Here is a 21784-nt window from a genome sequence, read left to right as displayed (position 1 = left end):
TATTCCATGCCACAATCGATTCTTTATTAGCAAAGCAACGCATCGTGACATCATCAATTTATCACTTATCAGCCAAGCATACGAGCAAGCACGCAACACACAGCATCTGGTTAGGCTGGAGCAACACCATAGATCCTTTACACACACCACCCAAGTATACTATCTTACCACAGGGTTACTATCATAGTGATGTAAACACTGTATAAGTGGACACCCAATAGTGACTGGTTTATTTCTTAGGTGATACTTCCCATAATTATATGCTCATTTTAGTGAGACATATACGCATGTTGTGGGGTCCCACGTGCTCTTGTGTTGTAACTACAACTTCAATCATCATGATGGTATAATATACTAACAAAATGTAGTAAATTAATAAGTGTTTTCACATGTAGGATCCATCAGCGCAGATAACCCCTAATGAACCACACAATGATAAGGCCACCTCACACATACACACAAGATCACTTACGGCAGTTTCATGGTCATGAAGACACGACAAGTGAAGTAAGCTACTAACACTCCGGCAAATCCAAAACACATTAATAATATTCTATTAAGTTTGGTAGTGCCCTGAGCATTGGAACGCTCCAAGATAATAAAACTAAATCCTCCGAGTGCAAACAGGAAAGATGAAGCTAGTCCCTCCATGATGTACTGTCCATTCACTCTGTACTGCATGAATGCTACTGGCTTCTGGTGACCCTGTTCGTCGGTTGTCGTGCCAACACTCGGCGGCTCCACAATGACATCATAAATTATTCCACCAGTGACCAAGAAATATGAGAGGAGGACACAGGCAAACACAAACATGGCTGAAGGGGCTCGGACAAACCCCGGCTTCTTTAACTTTAAATTTGGTACCTCCAACAACGAGTATGGTATCCGATAAAGTGTCTCCATGGCTACCTGTAGTGATAACACCTCAGTTGAATAGCTCATGTCATGGAAACTGTAACACACATACATTGCACTACCACACATTAACACCCAACAATAAAAAAGGACCTCGTTTATTTATCCACACTATAGCGTGTTTATTGTTTGACATCTCATATTAACACTACACACACAATACACCACCAGAGGGAACAATCATGTACAACAGTCGGATCGCATGGAACACTACACACCGCTGTGACAGCCATCACACCACAACACAATGATAGGAGGTGATAGTTTCATGTGAATACGACTCACCTGTTGAGTAGACGCTCGTTAGTAGATTATCTGATTATCAAGTGGTCTTTGTTTCCAATTATAGCGCACTACTAACCACTAAACAAGCTAACATGTCGGCCGAGTATCTGGTGGACGATATAGCAGACGAGTCTGAAGAAGATGATGATATTAATAGTAAACTAGTTAAGGAACCCACTCCTAGCCAGGAGGAGACACAGCGATATGTTACTATGGAGGATATCGCTAGAGAAGGTGATTTAGTGAATGAGGGAGGCGGTAACTTAGCCTTATACGAGGTTAGTATGGTATAATACAACTAGCCCGTCATCATAGTGATCTCTGTTAGGATGAACTGAGACAAAAGCCCCGGATATCTCAGTTATTATCAAAGTTGGCAGTTTATGAACCAGTGCCCAGTAATCCTAGTGGAACCACTGCTGTTAATAAGAAATCTAACACCAAGAAAAAGGTAGTGTGTCACCATTACCACCTTTGTGTGTCATGATGAACGCCGGTAGGTCAAGATGGGCACAATCATGGGGGTATACTTGCCGACACTACAGAACATACTAGGAGTAATATTGTTCCTCCGACTGACCTGGATAGTAGGCACTGCTGGAGTAGGACAATCTCTGATCATCATATTATTGTGTTGTTGTTGTGTGAGTGGACATGTTGTGTGTGTGCGTGCGTGTGTGTGAAGCATTTGATGTTTGGTACCATTGGTGGTTGAATGTAGCTAAGTAAGGAGCTATACCAGACTAACAGAGTTGTCAGTCATGTGGGCTACCTAAAAGAGTCTCCCCTCCCATATTGAGTACGGTATTAGTAGACAATAAATCAACAACTTACCCTCAGTATATACATCACCCTAAAACTCTGTATACCTCATGATAGCAATAAGATCAATTTTATACTGGCTGATTTATTGAAAACACCGCCCTAAAGCCTTACTGGTTAAAGGCTGAGCCTAAAAATATACTAGGAAGGAAACCACAAGGACATTAACACTACCAGTTGTAGGTAGGTATAGTATTAATTGTGAGGGACATGATCCAACACACCTCGAGGGTATAGTTTACACCTAACACTGGGGGAGGATGTAGTGGACATCATAACACAATAAGATAAGCTCATGGACACTATCACTCCGTTCACACTGTCCTGGGTTACTTATTAAACTCGAGTTGACAGGCTAGGGTTTGTGCACACCGAATAACATTAGCTATAACAAGTACACAATGTATAATAAGTTGTTTAGGTGGTTAATAAAACTACTGAAGATTGTAGCGACGATGAGCTATACGATGGTATTATAACCAGCTAGCAGATGTCCAATGTCAGTAGAACAAAACTGTTTGGAGTCAACCATGCAGTATGTCACGTCATAGCCATGCCATGCTTGTAAGATTGTAGAATATACTAACTGTGTGGCCAACAGAAGCTGTCAACCAGAGTAGGCCATTCTGAATGAGTTCATATTGTAACTTGGCCCAGGCCAACTTGTGCCAGCCCATCTCACTTTGTCGTGCCATGCTGGGCACAGTCTGAGACAGCTCGATTGATTTACACAAAAAAAATTTTCAAACTGTGCTGTGCTGTACTAGGGAATGTGAATGAGGTATATGAAATTTGAAGGCATTTCAATGTGAGTGAGTGAGTGCAATTGAAACAGTGTTGCTAATAAAGTTATAACTTGATTGTGACCTAATTTTAGAAAACCGTCAACATCTGCACATTTACCAAAATTCATCTTTGTTGCCTATAGAAACAGAGGAATGGACTATCTAAGTTTCAGCCTCATAAGTTCAGCAGTGTTGGAAATACAACACTAGATAGCAGCTGAAATAAGTATGTACAGCAGGCCAGCAGCCATTGAGAAAATAATCCACAAGCGCTTACATAAACTATTATAACTTACTGATGATACAATGGCGTACAGTGGCTCATTGTGTTGCCATGAATTTGTGAAAAAGTAGAGTTTTGTGCAAGGTGTGTTTCTGTGTTTGAGAAGGAAGGAGAATTCACTGAAGAAAGATATTTGTTTTGTCATTGCAACATAAAAAAACTTCTGTAACTCAGAAACCCTGGAGAAGGATTATTGAACTCCCTATAAACAGGTAGTGTTCATTCACCCACCAGTTGGGCAATAGAAACTTGCTTAAAATTTCTTTTAGAACTTGCTCTTCTTCCCCATTGTTTTTAAATGTGTTTTATTACAAAAGTAATATTGTGCGTAGATTCAATGCTTTTCCCAAATCCATTCACAGTTGATCTTATTGTTATCGTGAGGTATACAGAGTTTTAGGGTGATGTGTATACTGAGGATGAGTAACCCTCAACCAAACTAGACTACTACTGGTATACTACTGGACTTCAAGTTTGAAATGAGCTATAGTATATGTTCACGTTGAGCTGAATCCTGAAAAACAGCTAAAAATTAAAAGTGGATCTTTTCTCAACAGAGTTAACATTTCAGCCAACCAGATGATTATTGGTAACAGCAAAGGTGTCAACAATAGACACATACAGTTCGGCTCCATTACAAGTTCCGGAAAGGGCTGTAATGGACACTGTACTTATATGGCTTCTCCATAGGAAATGTATTGTGAAAATTTCGATTAGCCGTAAATATTATGTCAAAGATTTGAACAAAATGATTTTGAAATATTTTTAGTGGGTCAAGCAGTACTACAAATGCACCAAATTTCAAGATCGTGTGTAATTGCATCCATGAGTTATTAAATGTTTTTGAGGATTCAGCTCAACATGAACATACTATAGTACTGAGAAAAGGAGAAGCCATGAAATGTAGGGGGCCATTTTTTGTTCACATTGAACCAATGGAGTGCCATATTACCTTGTTAAATATTGTATAGTCAAGGTGTGAAGCTATAGGTAACAGTGTACATGTAGACTGGTCATATGGTTAGTAACTTTTATTGGCAATTGACCGCATTTCCGTACTAGTAATTAGGACTGTACTGATATGGGTTTTTGGCATGTACCGATATCCGATATGGATACCACCAAAAGAAGCCAATAACCGATAGTCGATCCAATATTTACATTACAAACAAGTCATAGATAATCTATGCAAAAGTGTACATTTACCCACTGTACAACAACATGTGGATATATTCATTGCTCACTCTATGCCTGTGGTGATAGTGGCTTGGGTTTCTATTGTGCAATCCAGATAATTAGGCACCCACAAACATTTTTATGCATACTCCCATGAAGTCTTAAACGGATATTTCTGCATTACTCCGCATTTTATTGGCTTGTACAAAGGCTGGTACAGTAGGTTTCCTTGGTTATCCTGTGACTGTTCTTTTATATTACAAAGGTACTATATAACTGCTTCATTTAAGACTGATAAGCTTTAATTTCCAGCAAAACAAACACTAGAATTGTGTGAATTTGTATGGCTTCTTGTAGAGTAGCACTTGCTGTACAGTGAACAATAAACCACTGCCACTAAGCATCCACATGGATAACGTAGAAAACCAATATATAATCTGTTTATGTACAAACTATATAAATATCGGTGTCCTCCTACTGTTCTGTACTGATACCGATATTGGTAAAAAATGCCATATCAGTGGCCGATCTAATTATCGGTACAGCTCTACTAGTAATATGGCTGGTATATTTATATTTCATTTGCAGACACTGCTAACTGCAATCTCAATGAGTGCCATAGCAACCAATGGAGTGGTGCCAGGTATTGTGTGATTGTCATGGTAATCTGTATGTATGTGTGTCATCGTCCGCATTAGCTGGTGGTTCGTATTTCATGATTTCACGAAATCTTGGTCCAGAGTTTGGTGGTGCAGTAGGAGTACTATTCTACCTGGGGACATCGTTTGCAGTGTCTCTGTATGTACTGGGAGCTATTGAACTGCTGCTGGTGAGTAGGGGGTGGGGCTGGTGGGTAGGGCTCTGGTCCACATCTATGGTCTGGCCTGTATTACAGCTGGGACTAACATTCAACTGAGTATTTTGGCTACAAGCAAAAGAAGCTTCAAACCTTCTCTACCATGATAACTGAATAGTGACATTATCAGTCTCCCTACATCAACCTCAGCAATAACTAATCCTACCATGTATCTTTTGTGTAGAAACATATTGCTCCAGCGATGTCCTTATTTGGAGATGTGACAGGTGATCCCAATATCCTATACAACAACATGAGAGTGTATGGTACAATCTTGTTATTGTTACTGAGTATCGTCGTCTTCATCGGAGTACGATATGTGAGTGACTGATTGTGTGAGGGAGAGTTATACAAACACATTGTGTTAAGTTTGATCACTGGGATCATGAAGGGTTGGGGTAGTTTCTGGCCAGTAATATCACCCTAAAACCAGATCACCTGTGTTGGTTAGCCAGCCTGAAAGTGCTGACTGACTGACTGACTGACTGACTGACTGACTGACTGACTGACTGACTGACTGACTGACTGACTGACTGACTGACTGACTGACTGACTGACTGACTGACTGACTGACTGACTGACTGACTGACTGACTGACTGACTGACTGACTGACTGACTGACTGACTGACTGACTGACTGACTGACTGACTGACTGACTGACTGACTGACTGACTGACTGACTGACTGACTGACTGACTGACTGACTGACTGACTGACTGACTGACTGACTGACTGACTGACTGACTGACTGACTGACTGACTGACTGACTGACTGACTGACTGACTGACTGACTGACTGACTGACTGACTGACTGACTGACTGACTGACTGACTGACTGACTGACTGACTGACTTATTAGTGATGTGGTCATTACAGTAGGCCCTACTGTAGTGATGTGGTCATTACAGTTTGTTTCATAATGACACCAGAGTTATTATTTTCATCTAACATGTGATAGTTGGGGCACATGTTAGATGAAAATAATAACTCTGGTGTCATTCTGTCTTCTAATGTGGTGTGTATGGGTTAACCAGTCATAATAATGCTACAGAAAAAAGAATTTTAAGTTCAATGAGGGATCAAACAGGGGAGGTCATAGTGAACATTTAATACCAATGGTTACATGGTACGTAATACTTACATGTATATGACTTTGTGATCCAGTGTGGGAGTGACTGGGGTTGATAGAGAAGTGTTGATGAGGTCAAGTCTTTTATTATGAGATCACACTACTGAGGTGTTATAGTGTGTTTGTTGAATGTATTTCAGTTAGAGACTCTCCCTCATACAACTCTTAATCACATGATGATTACATCATATGATGTCATTATTTATTAGGTCAACTATTTTGCCACATGTGCACTAGTGTGTGTGATAGTTGCTATGGTGTCCATATATGCTGGAGCATTGTCCACGCAGACAGAGCTATGGTGAGCCACACCCACTATTGTTATGAGCTGATATGAGCCCCTTCCCTTAGTGTGTGCACGTTGGATGGGGTGGCATTAAAAGGAGCCAGTGACATGTTTAAGTGTCCAAAGATTAAACGAGGATTTTGCCACACCCCTCTGGACAGTTTAGAAGAACCAGTGAACAACACTTGTAGTCCTGACAACCCGGCATTGCTTGAGGCATTTCGTAACACACGTTTTGTGTTTGACAACACATCACTGGACATGTTGGACTGGGTGTCCAGTGAGCCCCAGTGTAGTGTAGGTATTCCCGGGATATCCCACACTTCAACTATAATGGAGAATGGTGGATCACATTATCTTGAGCAGGGAGAGGTCCACCCTGGTGTGGAAGGGGTGGGGCTACAACTGTCTGCACAAGTGACATCATCCTTCTTCATTCTCATTAGTATCTTCTTCCCTTCTGTGACTGGTGAGTGTGTGTCTGTATGTGTGTATGTCCTATGTGTACAGTATGTATGTGACATGTGTATTTGTGCACTAACACGTGTGTGTATGTGTGTATGTCCTATGTGTACAGTGTGTATGTGACATGTGTATTTGTGCACTAACACGTGTGTGTATGTGTGTATGTCCTATGTGTACAGTGTGTATGTGACATGTGTATTTGTGCACTAACACGTGTGTATGTGTGTATGTCCTATGTGTACAGTGTGTATGTGACCTGTGTATTTGTGCACTAACACGTGTGTATGTCCTATGTGTACAGTGTGTATGTGACATGTGTATTTGTGCACTAACACGTGTGTATGTGTGTATGTCCTATGTGTACAGTGTGTATGTGACATGTGTATTTGTGCACTAACACGTGTGTATGTGTGTATGTCCTATGTGTACAGTGTGTATGTGACATGTGTATTTGTGCACTAACACGTGTGCATGTGTGTATGTCCTATGTGTACAGTGTGTATGTGACATGTGTATTTGTGCACTAACACGTGTGTGTGTGTATAAGGCAGCATAACCAAGTGGTTAGCCTGGTAATCGAATGGTTCAAGTACCCCTGTATAATCAAAAGGTTCCAGGTTCGATGCCCAGTTGAGCAAGAATCTTTACTAACATTCCACCCAACTGTATAATGGGGAACTGATGACCTGGTGTCAACTGGGGAAGCATATTCCCAACTGTACTTATCTGGCTTGGGATTGTTGTGGAACTTTTGGTTCCACAACCTCTACCCATGAAACTTGTACAGTCACTTGAGTGACTGAGTGGTACACAGGTAAACCAGTGCTGGATCACTGGGTGACAATAGCTGTGTTTCACATGTTTGCTAGAGGCTGTGCGTAGGTGTGTGGACGACTTGCTGTGGGTAAGGCTGGTGGTATGAGTGGTCTGTTGCCTGATGTTTTAAAGTGTTGTGGTGGGCCATTATTGGAGTATATCCTCAAGTTGTTTCAGACTGTTTGGGAGGAGAGATGTGTGCCCTCAGAGTGGAGAGATGCTCTGCTTGTCCCAGTGCCGAAGAAAGGAGACTTTTCCTGTTGTGATAACTGGAGAGGCGTTAGCTTCTTGGATGTGATGGGCAAACTTTTTGCTGGAGTGCTGAATGATAGGCTGCAGTTGGTGGTGGAAGAGACAGTCTCAGATTCTCAGTGTGGGTTCAGGCCTGGCAGAGGTTGTGTTAACATATATTCTGTGTTTGTCAGCTAGTAGAAGGCCATTGAACATAATACTAAAGTGTTTTTGCTGTTTGTTGACTTGCATAAGGCCTACGACTCTGTACCCAGAGCAGCTCTTTGGTGTGCATTGCAGAAGTATGGCGTACCTGATGTTATGATTGAGCTTGTACAGACTCTTCATGATGGAATGTCTGCTACAGTGACAGCTGGAGGTGGAAAGTCGGAGTCATTCTCAGTTTGGAATGGTTTGCGTCAAGAGTGTACCATCGCTCCCACTCTGTTTATCCTGTACTTTGGGTTAGTGATTGATAGATGGCTAGTAGGTGTCAAGCAGTAGATGTGGAAGTGCAGTTTAAGCTGGGTGGGAGGTTGGTTGGAGAGAGGACTAGGAGACCAAGCTCTTTTGTACTGTCAGAGTGCTTGTTTGCAGATGATGCTGCTCTGATGTGCTCTTGTAGTGGGGATATGGTTTTGGCTGCCAGAATGTTTGATAAAGTAGCTAGTGAGCTTGGTCTTACGCTGAGTGTCCCTAAGACCAAGCTGCTGGTTACTGGGATTGGTCTAACTGATGATGACTTGGCCCCATTGGAATTGCATGGAGGTGTAGTGGAGGTTGTTGATGAGTTTAAGTATTTGGGATCATTGGTTGAGGCACGTGGTGGGGTAGTTGGTGAAGTTAGCTGTAGGATTGGACAAGCATCTAGAGCTTTTGGTAGTCTCTGTATTCACAGCATCAGATTTGACGTTGGAGACCAAGAGGATGGTTTATAGATCTGTAGTGTTGGGAGGTGTTGTTATATGGTGCTGAAACCTGGGCCCCCACCCAGGAGCTGGTTAGTAGGTTAGACAGGTTTCACCGACAATGTGTTCGTTCAATCTTGGGTGTTGGCAGATTTATTCAATGGAAGGAACACCTTACTACTGCTGAGCTGGTTAGTAGATTTGGTATGGTAGAGAGTATTGGTGACTTACTAATACAGTGCAGGCTAAGATGGTTGGGACATGTTGCTAGAATGTCAGCAAACAGACACCCGAAGAAGCTGTTATTTGGTTGGTTCCCTCAGAAGTGTCCTGCACATGGTACTAAGCTTCACTGGAGGGACAAGGTCCGTCAGGACTTGAAGAAGTGTGGGATAGATGAAACATCATAGTATAAGGAAGCTCAGGATTGTACCAGATGGCGTTCACTGTGTACTTATGGACTAGATAAACATGTGATGGCGCCACCTTTAAATAAGCCCTTTATTTGTGCCACCTGCCATCACTCATTTAGGAGAACACAAGATATTGCAAAGCGTAAGTGTACCACCACTCGTCCTCATCAAAGATAAGAGGAAAGAGTGACCACATCCCTGGACAGCAACATCTCATGATGACTGGTTTCGAGTTGAGTGTGTGGTGTGTGAGTGCGTGCATGCGTGCGTGTGTGTGTGTGTGTGTGTGATATGGTGTAAGTATTGTGTCTCCACAAGTCTGTCAGTGTGTTTGTCCTCTCCACAGGAATAATGGCCGGCTCCAATAGGTCAGGTGATCTCAAAGATGCTCAGAAGTCAATTCCCATCGGCACAATTGCTGCCATCCTAACCACTTCACTGATTTGTATCCTTACAGTTCAGTATATCGAACAACTGACTGATAGTATTTCCCTTAACTCAGGATCACCAGACATCACATGTGTTCTCTTGTTTGGAGGAGCTGTGGCCGGATTTGCATTAAGAGACCAGTAAGTTGTCTCTATGGTAATGAGGTGTACTGCATTCTGATTGGCTATAGGTTTGGTGATGCAATCGGAGGATTAATTGTAGCAGAGCTGGCATGGCCGACCAAGTGGCTTATTCTATTGGGTGCCCTCCTGTCGACAGTAGGTGCTGGACTACAGAGCCTAACAGGGTATGTGTGATCACATGATCCAGCTCACATGATCCCATCATAACTATAGGGCTCCACGACTACTACAAGCCATTGCTAGGGACAACCTCATTCCATTCCTGAAGATGTTTGGGTACTCATCTGCTCAAGGGGAGCCAACCTATGCCCTCATCATGACGGCCATCATGTCAGAGTTTGGAGTGTTAATAGCTAGTGTGGATGCTGTAGCTCCTATACTATCAATGTAAGTGGGTGTGGCTAGTTCTGCATACTTGTGACCAGACCCTCCCCCTTACTGCTTGCAGGTTCTTTCTCATGTGCTACATGTTTGTCAACGTGGCGTGTGCCCTTCAGTCACTACTACAAGCTCCTAACTGGAGACCTCGCTTCAAATACTACCACTGGTGAGTGTTGTATACTAGTGAACAACATGTCAAATGTTTGAAGTATTCACTAGTACCTGCTAATATTGATGATGTCATATAACATATCATTACAGGACATTATCCACAGCTGGAGCTGTGTTGTGTTTGGCTATGATGTTTATTAGTAGTTGGTACTTTGCCCTGGTTGCCTTGGTGATTGCTGTGGTGATCTACCAGTACATTGCTTACCGAGGGTAAGTGATGTAGTAGTAGTCATGGTAACTGATGTAGTAATCATGGTAACTGTAGTCTTGATAACTGGGTGATAAAACATGATCACTCAAATTCTTAGTATTCCTAACCCATTTCCTAAATGTGATTGTCTCAGCAAAATCCCAATTTGTTTGCACACCTTCTGAAAATTGTTTTATTCTCTCAACATCATCTGAATTGTCCAAGGAATGATTCACCAAAGTTTCAGCCTTCTGTGGTGAGTAGTTTTGTAATTATAACGCTATACAGTAGGAAGAGTAAGATAATTGATTTGTACAGCAGCTATACTGAAAATAAACTACAGGCACTTACTTACATTCACTACTGTATGCATTAGTCTACAACATTACAATTTAGCTTAAAATGTTCACCATGGATTTGCAAATCAGCCAAGTTATAGTGTTAGCCCTGTAATCACTTACACATATGTGGTGGTTTAGTTGAAGAAATGACAACGGTCTTGCTAACGTTTACTGCATCGTAAACAAATGTGTGTGACATGCACACTGTTGGGGCTACAGGAATGAAACAAAAATTTTCAAACTCTCCATGAGCAGGCAAATAAGATGGTATATAGTTTTGAGTCTTCTTTCTCCAAGTAATGGCCCAATAAAAACTTCTTTGTAGCATACAATTTTTTTTTTAATTTAGATTTTCTCAATACAGATGCTTGTGTGAACAAGTCTGGTTTTGCTGAAATGGTCACAAATTAAATGTCATGTGACCATGTTTTATCATTGATCCCTATATATGACATACACTACAGGGCAGAGAAGGAATGGGGAGATGGTATGAGAGGTCTCAGTCTACAAGCAGCTCGTTACTCACTACTCAGACTAGAGGAGGGTCCTCTACACACAAAGAACTGGAGACCACAATTACTAGTTCTCATTAGACTACATCCTTCACAGCTCACCCCATCACAACCCAACCTGTTGTCATTTGCCTCTCAGTTGAAGGCCGGTAAGGGTCTCACCATGGTAACCAGTGTTTTGGAGGGAAATATCATCAATAAAGTTGCAGAGGTGAAGGCAGCTAAAGAGGTGCGTCCATTAGCTCACATGATCAGTTGTTATTTACCTGTATACAGACACTAAAGAGAGTTGTTGACACATATAAGATACAAGGTTTCTGTAAGGTGTTGGCTGTACCTGATGTTAATATGGGACTAGCTCAAATGTGAGTAACCTCTTCACTGTATAGTGGGTATATTGTGACGGGGAAGTTTATTAAGCTCGTTATGAATGAATGGGCTTCATTACAGTTAAACAAGTTGAGCAACTTTGTATGGCTAGTAACCAAAAACCAGCTTCACAATACCATCTGGTGCCTTGGCAGTATTGGTTAGGTATAACCAAGAGTTCATAATATATATATACTGAGGAGAGTATCCTACTCTCATATACCCCTGTAGAAGGGCGTATCATGAAGTTATGATGTAACAACAAGATGTTGTGGTTTGTGACGTACGAGCAGCCATAAAGTGCAAGAATCGTTAGCACCTTTTTACACTTGCGACGCTCAGGATAGCCGTATCCGCGAATGGCCTAACAAGAAATGCCTACGAAACGGTCTTAGCCCATGAAGGAATGATTGTAGTTTGGTGAGAAACGCTTAGAGCTGGAGTTAATTTGGTTGCTAGCGATGTTGTTAGGTACGCGTTCAATCGATACCATGTTCAACTAATGACATCATTAATTATACAAAGAAAAACGGACAAACTCAGAATTGCTACGTCATAACTTCACGATACGCCCTTCTACAGGGGTATATGAGAGTAGGATACTCTCCTCAGTATATATATTATGAACTCTTGGCATAACCAAGCCCAAAAGTGCCTTCAGTACAACCATAAATGCTTCCAATAGATTGTTACCAATCTGTTTGTTTAAATTGTTCAATGGGATTTTCTACTGACATATTTCCTGCATGATGCCTTCAGCACATAACTCGATAATGGCTAAGGCTGCAGGCTTTGATTTTTTTACTGTTCAATACCGCTTCATCCCGAGACATGCCTTTTGGAATACCACAGTACGTACATTGCACACATCATGGAGTTACCTTTGTCCTCTTTTTGTGTCTCATTTCTTTTTGCTGACAGCCCAAGATGTCGATTTGCGGTAGCGCAATGGCTTCCCTATGTTTGTGTTCAGTCGTTATACACATGTTGACTAGCCCCTCCTAAACTGTTTCAGGTACAGTTTAGGATGACAAATGATTCCTGTTTGTAAACAGAAATCATCTGTATTGACTGGATTGAATGCAGAGGCACTTTTCCTACTGTTGTTCGTTTGTAACACTGTGAAATGGACTGAACATAGCTAAAGCGAAGAGTGATGGTGGCCACTTCCTAGGCCACTTCAGTAATTGATAGTTGGTGCTCGTGAATCAAAGACTGTAGCTAAAGATATATTTTAGCTGTTGGTGAAATTTTACCCTTCACAAATAACCCACAATATGGTATCTCACCTGTTGCTAACCATGTGCCATCATCACCATGACTACAGTATCCAGGGAAGTGGTCTGGGAGGCCTGGTACCCAACACAGTGTTGCTGTCATGGCCGGACGCCTGGAGGAAGAAACAGTCATGGAAGGCATTTATAGGTATTCCTAGTGTGTAGTGTTCATTAATTAGATGTTGTGCTGTTTATAGAAACTGTGAGGGTTGTCATGGCAACTGAGAAGGCACTAATAGTCACCAAGGGTATCAACGGGTTTCCTAGCAGCAACGAAAAGTGTCGTGGTAACATTGACATATGGTGGGTAGTTCGTATCCTTTAATAATCCTCAGAGGAGTGTTGATGACACATCATAACCATTTGACTAGAGCTGGGACACAGATATACACAATTTGTCCTTTAGAATATTTGGTATTGATCTGAGGTGTCAACTTATAACCATTTCTTTGAGATCACAAGATTGATAAATGATGATGTGTTACCAACGTCCTCAGTATAATCACCATGGTTACCTGAGGGGAATCACCTTAACTAATATAAACTACAGATGATGGTGGATTATTAATGTTGTTACCATTCCTGTTACGACAACACAAAGTATGGAGACAGTGTCACCTTCGTATCTTCACTGTAGCTCGTATCCTATCATTGATATGGCTTCACGTGTGTTAGTAAACATGTTGATAGTGTTGATGGTGTTCAGTAGTTGTGTTGTTGTCATAGTATCCTCACTTGGTATCAAGCTAGCCCTACTTGAGTAGAACGGGCAAATGAACATATTTGTGTAAATTGTTACTTTTGCAAGAAAGTTGCTAATACCAAAGACCTTTTACCATTGTGTTCACCAAACAAGGAAAGTACATCAAATATGGAGGTGTGTCACAGGCTGGAGTGTGTACTGCTAACATAATGGATATCTGTTAAGAAATTAACAAGTTGATAATTCCTAATATGGTAGTCATATAATACATAATAGTGATACATCACTCGATAACATGATACATTACCACTACACTGAAACCTGTTGTGATGTGGACACCTTGGGATTATCCAGTAGTGTCCTGAATATCAAGGGGTCCAGGTCAGTTTATTGGTAGTACAGTGAAACCTGTCTATTCTGGTCATTATAGGGACAAATTTTCTGACCTCATTAAGGAGGTGGCTGCATTAAGCAGGTCACTTTGTACACAGTTGGCACATGTGGGGATTCATATAATGGCCAGTTTATACAGGTGACCTCTTTATGCAGTGACCTGGTTAGACAGGTTCACTGTACTATCAAATAGTACAGTCGTACTGTTTAGTGGGGTTCCCCCTAAAGTGATGAGTGCTGCTAAAAAAAGCAGCATCTAAAAATCACCATGGAAATATCAGACACACCAAAAATCACCTTATATGGAATAGTCCATTCAGTATCAATTACATTATTAAAAACAAGAAGCATCCACATATTGAATTATTAAAACATCATCACAATTCGAAGTTTCATCGGACTACCTGCCTGACCACAGTCGTAAAGCAAGAGATCGAACGAAGCAGCTCATGGCCACCATTTTATACCACAGCAACAAACTTACTGGTAAGATGTGTGCCTTTTGTAGTTCCGATGAATGCCTGCCTTCTGCACTTTGCCATTTCTTTTATCTTCAATTAAATGGTCGTCTTCTTCATGGAAACCATACCAAGTCGTTACTTTTCCCTATTAACATTTTCCTTGAAGGAACATATTTAGACACCACAAAACTATTTGAGGTGCTCAACAGGCTGTAGTAGCTAAGCTGCACTTTAAAAACAATCTTCATGCCCCCTTCAACAATCAGACCTCTAGCTCTGTAGGAAAACAAAGACATTGTACCATATGGATTAGTATGATCCACTGTGTAACTGAGTGGTGAGATACTCTAATACAGCAGTCACAGCCACACACGTATTTCATAGCTATGCTCTTAGCAAAAAGTTAACAAACTAGTGCAAATTTAAAAATGAAATAGGGTTCCAGCAGTGAAACAAGAGATGATGGAGCTAATCCCTAGCTACTTGGCATTGTAGTAATGTGGTCTACTTGTAGGAGTAGTGCCAAGGTAGGGATTTTCCCACATTGCTACGATGCTAAGTAGCTATGGATACTTCCTGATAGCTACCATCATCTCTTGTTTCACTGCTTTTTATTGCTGGAACCCTACTTCATTTTTAAATTAATAATTGTTTATTGCACTATTGTATTAAGGATTAACCACAAACCAGCTACCTCACAATACATCCATGGTGCCTTGGCAGTATTGGTTAGGTATAACCAAGCCCAAATGTACCTTCAGTGCAACCCTAAATGCTACCAATGAGTTGCTGTGAAATATATTGTGTGCAATTTTCTGCTGACTTACTAACTGCCAGATGTCTTCAGACAAGCGTAACTTGATAATGGCAAAGGCTACAGGCTTGATTTTTCACTGTTAGACGTTGCTTCATGTGCCATACCGCAGTACATACACGACGTGTATCGTGGACTTACCTTTGTCCTACTTTGTGTCTCATTTATCTTTGCTGACAGTGCAAGGTGTCAATTAGCAGTAGCTCATGCCAATGGCTTCCTTGTGTTTGTGATGGAAATTGTCTGTATTTTTGTAGTGACTGGAGAGGTGCTTCTAATAAGTGTTCTTGTGGTGCCATATTCTTCATAGGTATAGACTGAAGGTGGGATTAAATGTTCAATTATCGTCTGAAAAGTGAAGTATCCATTACGCTTCGTTGTGAGCTATGTTCAACCCGTTACACAGCAGTACAAATCAAGAACTGTTTGAAAAGCACCTCTGCTATCAAATAGCTACTATGACAAATACGGACCATTTCCGTTACAAAGGGAAGCCATCACGTGCTATCACCTAATCGACACTTTTCGCTGTCAGCAAAGATGAATGAGACACAAAGGAGGACACTGGTAAGTCCATGAAGAATGCATCGTATATACTGCGGTATGCCAAAAGGCACCTGTCTGGCCAAAGCGATGTGGAACAGTGAAAAAATCAAGCCCGTAGCCTTAGCTGTTATCAAATTATGCTTGTCTGAAGGCATCGGTCAATTACTCAGTCAGTCAGTCAGTCACTAGAAAATTCCGTTAAATAGATTTTTAAAAAAATTCCATAGCAACTTGTTGAAAGCGTTTCGAGTCGATCTGAAAGCTTGTTTGGGCTTAGCTTTACCTAACCAATACTGCCTCATCATCGTCAGGACTGCCTCATCGTCATTAGAGGAAATTGAGGCTGTTTTTTGGGTGATATTATTTCTTGGGCCACACCTACTCTTTGTGTTCCTTACTATTAGCTAGCTAAAATGACTCAGAATACAATTTTCTTAGACTGCTCCAGCTAGTACTAACTTTAGAAGGTGCTGGATGACTGCACTCAGCCACTAGTGGTACCAAAACTCCTTGATGAGGTAAGAACAACGATGGTGTAGGTGGGGATGAGGAACTAATAATTAAGTTTAGGTGGACTAATGAAGGGATAGTTTGCGACCTCAACGATTATGAAAGGTGTCCTCAAGTGTCCACATTAACAGGTTCCAGTGTAGTCTTATATAACAGTGAAAATGTTAGCAGTGAAAAGTGTTAGTTGGTATAGTAGTGATGTACTAGACCACTCCCTAAGTTAGTTACAACACCTTCCTTTACTATCTTGTTACCAAGTGAGGACACTACTACTAACAAGAACACTAACTGGTTGCTATGACACTTAACTGACACACACAGAGATGGAAGATAATAGTGTACAGATGAAGAAAGACCTCAAAATGTTTGTATACCAGTTGAGGATTGATGCTGAGGTGCACGTCATTGAAATGGTGAGGTGACCACATCATTGTATACACAGAGCTTGTTCAAGGGACTTGATTATTGCTAATAGTTGATTTTGTGTCACTAAATTATGACAATATAACTTATTTGTCTAAAGCCTCACTAAACTTACAAATTTTTCAAATTTCTTGAAGTATTCTATTTTCCATAGTTGTTTTTTTGTCTAATCCAGAGAAGTGAATGTTCATCAATTTCTACTCCATACAGTAGAACTATTTCTGTGTAGCTGTAATAAGAACATTAAATAGTTACCATGATCCACTAAGTATACAGTAGCTGGGTAGGGTTATCACATAGGGTATTCCCCTCTATCCAGCCGGACTGTGACATATCAGGGTACACATTTGAGAGGACACATTTTATGGAGGAGAGGAACAAGTGGCTAACTGACCTCAGGGTGTACCGTAATAAGAAGCATCGTTTGTATGTGTCTGGTGATGAGGGTGTACAGGATGAGCCACACCCACAACAAACAACCGTACCCCCTCAATCCGACAGTGAAGACGACGACGACGAACAAACTGTTCGAGTTCCCTTATTGGAACCTGCGAAAGCATCATCTCCCATATATGCTGCTTCATCGTCAACAGCAGCTAATGATGTTACCATAGAAACTCTACCCTCCAGCCCCACCTCCCAACTTAGCATGTGAGTATCATGTGATCATAGTGATCATGTGATTCTTTGAATTTCTTTCAGACATGAAGAGAACATTCGTCGTATGAACACATCGGTCAAACTAAATGACCTTATTGTTAGCAGATCACATGATGCTCGTCTTGTACTACTCAACCTGCCAGGACCACCGAGGTACCTTGAATATGAGGAGAACTGTATCCTTGAAAACCATTAGAATGTGTAATACTGTTGAAAGGTTTTGATTAGAGTGTATTCTGGGCCATGCGAAGTGTCCTTATTAAGAGGTGTTCTTATTAGCTAGGTATCTTTATTAGGAGGTTTCCTGATTTCAGAGGTCTAAATGTGTTTTAAGATATCAAAGCAATAAAAGTTATCTAACAGTACGTTTAAGTAGAGATCACCCCAAAAATATTGCGCGCCACCCAAAATTCTGCCTCATCCTAGAGACATCTTACATAACGAAAATGACCTTTATAGTACTAGTCCATATAATATAGCATTAAATATAACAAATCACAAGTGACCAGATATAGAATTTTTAAAAATTGCCAAAAACTCAAACTTTAGTCTCACTGCCTGACTGCCTGCCTGACCACAGTTACGAGGCTAAAGCTCAAACGAAGCAGCGCGTGGCCACCATTTTGCACTACAATAACAAACCCACCAATGGGATGTGCCTTTTGGATTTCAACGAGTGTAGGCCAGGCTGCTTGTCTTTTCACCCAGCATAGGAGGAGGTGTTAATTTTCCGTATTAACACTTTCTTTCAGCAGCATATTTAGATGGCACAGAATTATTTCAGAGCTGGATTTCAGAAGTGCTTCAGTCCTGGCGCTACTATAAGAGGTACACTAGCTAGATATCTGCACATTCATGATGGGAATTCCATTCACGATAAGTTCACAACCACACCCATCAAATAAAGATCTAGATGGACTAATAGCGATAGAGTATGGAGACCACACCCCTTAATAATCTAAAGCCTTATTGGTCTAGCTAGCTGCACACCCTTGACCGACTTGAGATACTCTAATACAACAGTCATGTGTGATATTCTAATAGAACAGTCATAAGGTACACTGTAGCAACCTGAGCTACAACAAAAGAACTAGTATTTTTAAAAAAACAATTAAAATGAAGGAGGGATCAGTAATGAAACAAGAGATGAGAGATGGTATTACAGCATTGCTTGGTGGGAAAGTCCCTACTTTGGCATATTAACTTATAACAATTGTTCAATGCCAAAGTAGGGACTTCCCACCGAGCTATGCTGTAATACCATCATTCATCTCTTGTTTCACTACTTTTTAAGCATAGATCCCTACTTCATTTTTAAAGGAACAATTTTTAAAAAAATATTAGCTTAAACAATAATTGTAGGAATGATGATACAGAAGTGATATAACCCAATAGGGTCCTACGTTAACATAGCCAGTCCTTGCTACTCACCGCCGAAGGGATGCCCTTCAAGAAGAGTGAAGAAGCATGACAATTATTTGTTCAGTGCCACTACTCTGTATGACTGTGTTACCAGTAGGGGGTGTGGTCGATATGATCAATCACAATAGGTCATTAAGGGGCGTGTCATGGTGCTCAATCATTGGTGCTATTAGACATAAAGGAGTGTAGAAATATATACAAAGTGTATAATATTATCTGTGTGAAATGACTCATGTCTACACAGCAACATGAGAGCTTTAAGTAATTTTGTGGTGTGTGCAAATATGGAAAGTGTTGATACGGATAATTACACCTCGGTTGAGTGAAGATGACAACCAGCATGATTGAAGATAAAAGGAAAGGAAAGGCGCAGTGGGCAGACACTAGTGGGAAATAATATCTGGACAATAGCATGTTGTTAGTATGGATATTGGAATTGTTGCTTAACGTGTTTCAGTAACTAGCTCAGAAGTTTGGTAGATCTGCATATCCTTGAACAAATGAAAATTTGCAATGTAATTTATAGTTAGAATGTCATATAGTGGGAAATTTTTAGAAGGTGTAATTTTCTGATATTTCGGAAACTATAATAATTCCAAAAATAAGTTTTCCGAAATTGTTTATTCATATGTAGTCTACATTTAGGTAAAAATCGTGAGTTGTCATAGCTCTCCTCAAGTACTTCAAGATGTGTAAACAGAGTGGCGATACTGGTATTTCTTATTTACCTGTTGACAGCGGTCCGCTGGCTAAATAAATGCCTAGTTTTGCAATTGCTGTTGCGGCAGTATTGCCAATTGTCACCAGCATGATGGAGATACGCCAGCAGAAGCAGGAAACTTTGAAGCCACATGGTGAATATTGGGTGTACACAGGAAAAGAGAAGGCGTAAATAGCAAAGAGAGCAGCTGTTTATGGGACTAGTGCCACTATTAGGCATTACACGAAGTCCATCACAAATGGCGGAGTCCATCACGTAATCCATGACCTGATGATACAACACAAGTCTTCACCTTCCTTTCCAGAACATGATTCCATGTATTTCTGTGAAATGCTGATTGTGGTGTTTATCTGAAAATTTATTTCTGAAATAGTTCACAATGACCATTATCCGAAAATTACACCCTCTGGAAATTTCCCGCTATACAGTGTACAGCACCTTATTGTGATGGTAACTGTTTGTCTACTGACTTAAAGTGACAGGAGACAACCATTTAAAACATGTACTGTAGTTAGGTGGGTGGAATTACACAATAGCATTATTACATTACATGGATTGGTGCTGAAAACTGATAGAGGCAGCCCATAAGAGAAATGATAATTGACCAGGATGAAATCCTGCGTTTATATTGAAAAGGGATTTTAAAATATTTCAAGTGAAATATTTATTTCCCCACAACTGATAAGTGTATAAGAGGGGACTGTCTATAATACAAGCAAACCTTGGAGATTTCATTGTCAGTGTCTTCTGTTGGTTGTAGCTTGGTTTTCAGGGGGTGAGGATCAACTATTTTAACTGAAATATTTGGACCCCTGGCACGGCGGATGATGCTGGTAGCTCTTCTAGAGGAAGGATAAAATATTTCAGAGGGGTCTAAATATTTCAAGAAAAAGTGGATCGGGGTCCAAGTAATTATATCATTACAGATCCACTAACAACAATCATATAATTCTCCACTAGTTAACTGGTCCACACATTCAATGGAACAGGTTACACAATACTAATCCCGGCTATTGTGTGTATCTGGTCCCTACCTAGCCAACTATGTAATGTTTGTAAACACGATGTATCCCTTGACGATAGCCAATCAGATATGGAATTTCTTGATGTACTGACGGAGGGATTGGAACGTGTCCTGATGGTTAGGGGGAGTGGAAATGAGGTCATTACTATATACTCGTAACATCATGTGATCCAATCAATCACTTTAATATTGTCTATTACAGCATTTTATAGTATATTATAATTTTAACTATCACAATATAATGTAAACCTTATAAGTGTAATTGTTCAATCTACCATCTTGTATATTGTATTCTAATTGTTTGGTATTTCTCTATAACAAGGTATGATCTTGTATTGTTTGAGTGCTCTATTGTTACTTATAGCTTTAGTGGGTGGGGCTGTCTTTGTTCACAATGTGATAATGTATTAGCCTTAGAGTTATCAAGCTTCATAAACCCCTTGAGATATTGAGTAACACCAGTTTTAGCTACATCAATATTATAATGGTAGTGTTAGTATACTACATCATGAACTATGTACACCAGAAGTGATCTGATAGGACAGATCAGGTGATCCAGGGTTTGGCAAAGTGGGTGTACCAAGGTAGTAGGTGTGGGGGGTGTCCCAGAAGCTGAAGTTATTTCATATGTTTTAGGACTGGATTTATTATATAGAGCAGCTTTATACTCAAAAATCTCAGTAAATCTTTTTAGCTACTGCTTTCCAAGTGGATCACATGATCAAGAGTTGCATAGAGATGAAGGACAGTCGTGAGTATAGTTTAGCTAGTTATATTATGAGCCTAAAGAATGGATCATGTGCATTTCATTAAATAGCTAATAATTTTACAAAAAGATATTCTTATCAGAATAAATGTATCCAGCCATGGATGAGATAGTACTACAGATGCTAGTTTGATGCTAGATACTCAGTAGCTGGAG

The 21784-nt window shown here is 40.6% G+C and overlaps 2 protein-coding genes across 9 annotated transcripts; one reads left to right on the top strand and one right to left on the bottom strand.

Moving 5' to 3' along the window:
* Positions 1 to 310: 310 nt before the first annotated feature.
* On the bottom strand, positions 311 to 1358 carry LOC136265087 (oligosaccharyltransferase complex subunit OSTC-like). Its single transcript, XM_066059878.1, has 3 exons — positions 1201 to 1358; positions 473 to 909; positions 311 to 417 (listed from the first exon to the last, which is right to left on the bottom strand). The coding sequence occupies exons 2-3, from the start codon at positions 901 to 903 to the stop codon at positions 402 to 404; spliced, it is 447 nt and encodes a 148-aa protein (XP_065915950.1). The 5' UTR covers positions 904 to 909; positions 1201 to 1358; the 3' UTR covers positions 311 to 401.
* On the top strand, positions 1154 to 21205 carry LOC136265086 (solute carrier family 12 member 4-like). 8 transcript variants are annotated; one of them, XM_066059872.1, is made up of 23 exons: positions 1265 to 1478; positions 1529 to 1651; positions 1701 to 1844; positions 4855 to 4909; positions 4965 to 5095; positions 5307 to 5441; positions 6463 to 6554; positions 6605 to 7008; positions 9719 to 9817; positions 9884 to 9941; positions 9992 to 10108; positions 10158 to 10331; positions 10393 to 10491; positions 10587 to 10706; positions 11492 to 11768; positions 11816 to 11904; positions 13236 to 13333; positions 13383 to 13499; positions 13736 to 13825; positions 16934 to 17025; positions 17355 to 17686; positions 17738 to 17871; positions 20930 to 21205. In XM_066059872.1, exons 1-23 carry the CDS (start codon positions 1293 to 1295, stop codon positions 21019 to 21021), a joined length of 3258 nt encoding a protein of 1085 aa, XP_065915944.1. In that variant the 5' UTR covers positions 1265 to 1292; the 3' UTR covers positions 21022 to 21205. The 8 variants fall into 8 exon arrangements, 5 of the variants coding, with proteins under 5 accessions (XP_065915947.1, XP_065915949.1, XP_065915944.1 ...); XR_010705389.1 differs by lacking the exons at positions 17738 to 17871; positions 20930 to 21205 and adding an exon at positions 1154 to 1172 and having other exon boundaries at positions 16932 to 17025; positions 17355 to 17496; XR_010705388.1 differs by lacking the exons at positions 17738 to 17871; positions 20930 to 21205 and adding an exon at positions 1154 to 1172 and having other exon boundaries at positions 13736 to 13855; positions 17355 to 17388.
* The last annotated feature ends 579 nt before the right edge of the window (positions 21206 to 21784 follow it).

This window comes from Dysidea avara, chromosome 8, assembly GCF_963678975.1.
Source record: "Dysidea avara chromosome 8, odDysAvar1.4, whole genome shotgun sequence".
NCBI classification, from domain to species: domain Eukaryota; kingdom Metazoa; phylum Porifera; class Demospongiae; order Dictyoceratida; family Dysideidae; genus Dysidea; species Dysidea avara.
Note: the sequence above shows the minus strand (reverse complement) of the source record. Positions and strands in the feature narration are given on the sequence as shown.

What these genes read in the sequence shown, in the direction of transcription:
- LOC136265087 (XM_066059878.1), bottom strand. Translation starts at nt 903, where the DNA reads ATGGAGACACTTTATCGGATACCATACTCGTTGTTGGAGGTACCAAAT.
- LOC136265086 (XM_066059872.1), top strand. Translation starts at nt 1,293, where the DNA reads ATGTCGGCCGAGTATCTGGTGGACGATATAGCAGACGAGTCTGAAGAA. An exon ending in CTTCTTCCCTTCTGTGACTG is followed by an intron (nt 7,009 to 9,718) that starts GTGAGTGTGTGT and finishes TCCTCTCCACAG; the next exon opens with GAATAATGGCCGGCTCCAAT. An exon ending in AGGTGAAGGCAGCTAAAGAG is followed by an intron (nt 11,769 to 11,815) that starts GTGCGTCCATTA and finishes ACCTGTATACAG; the next exon opens with ACACTAAAGAGAGTTGTTGA.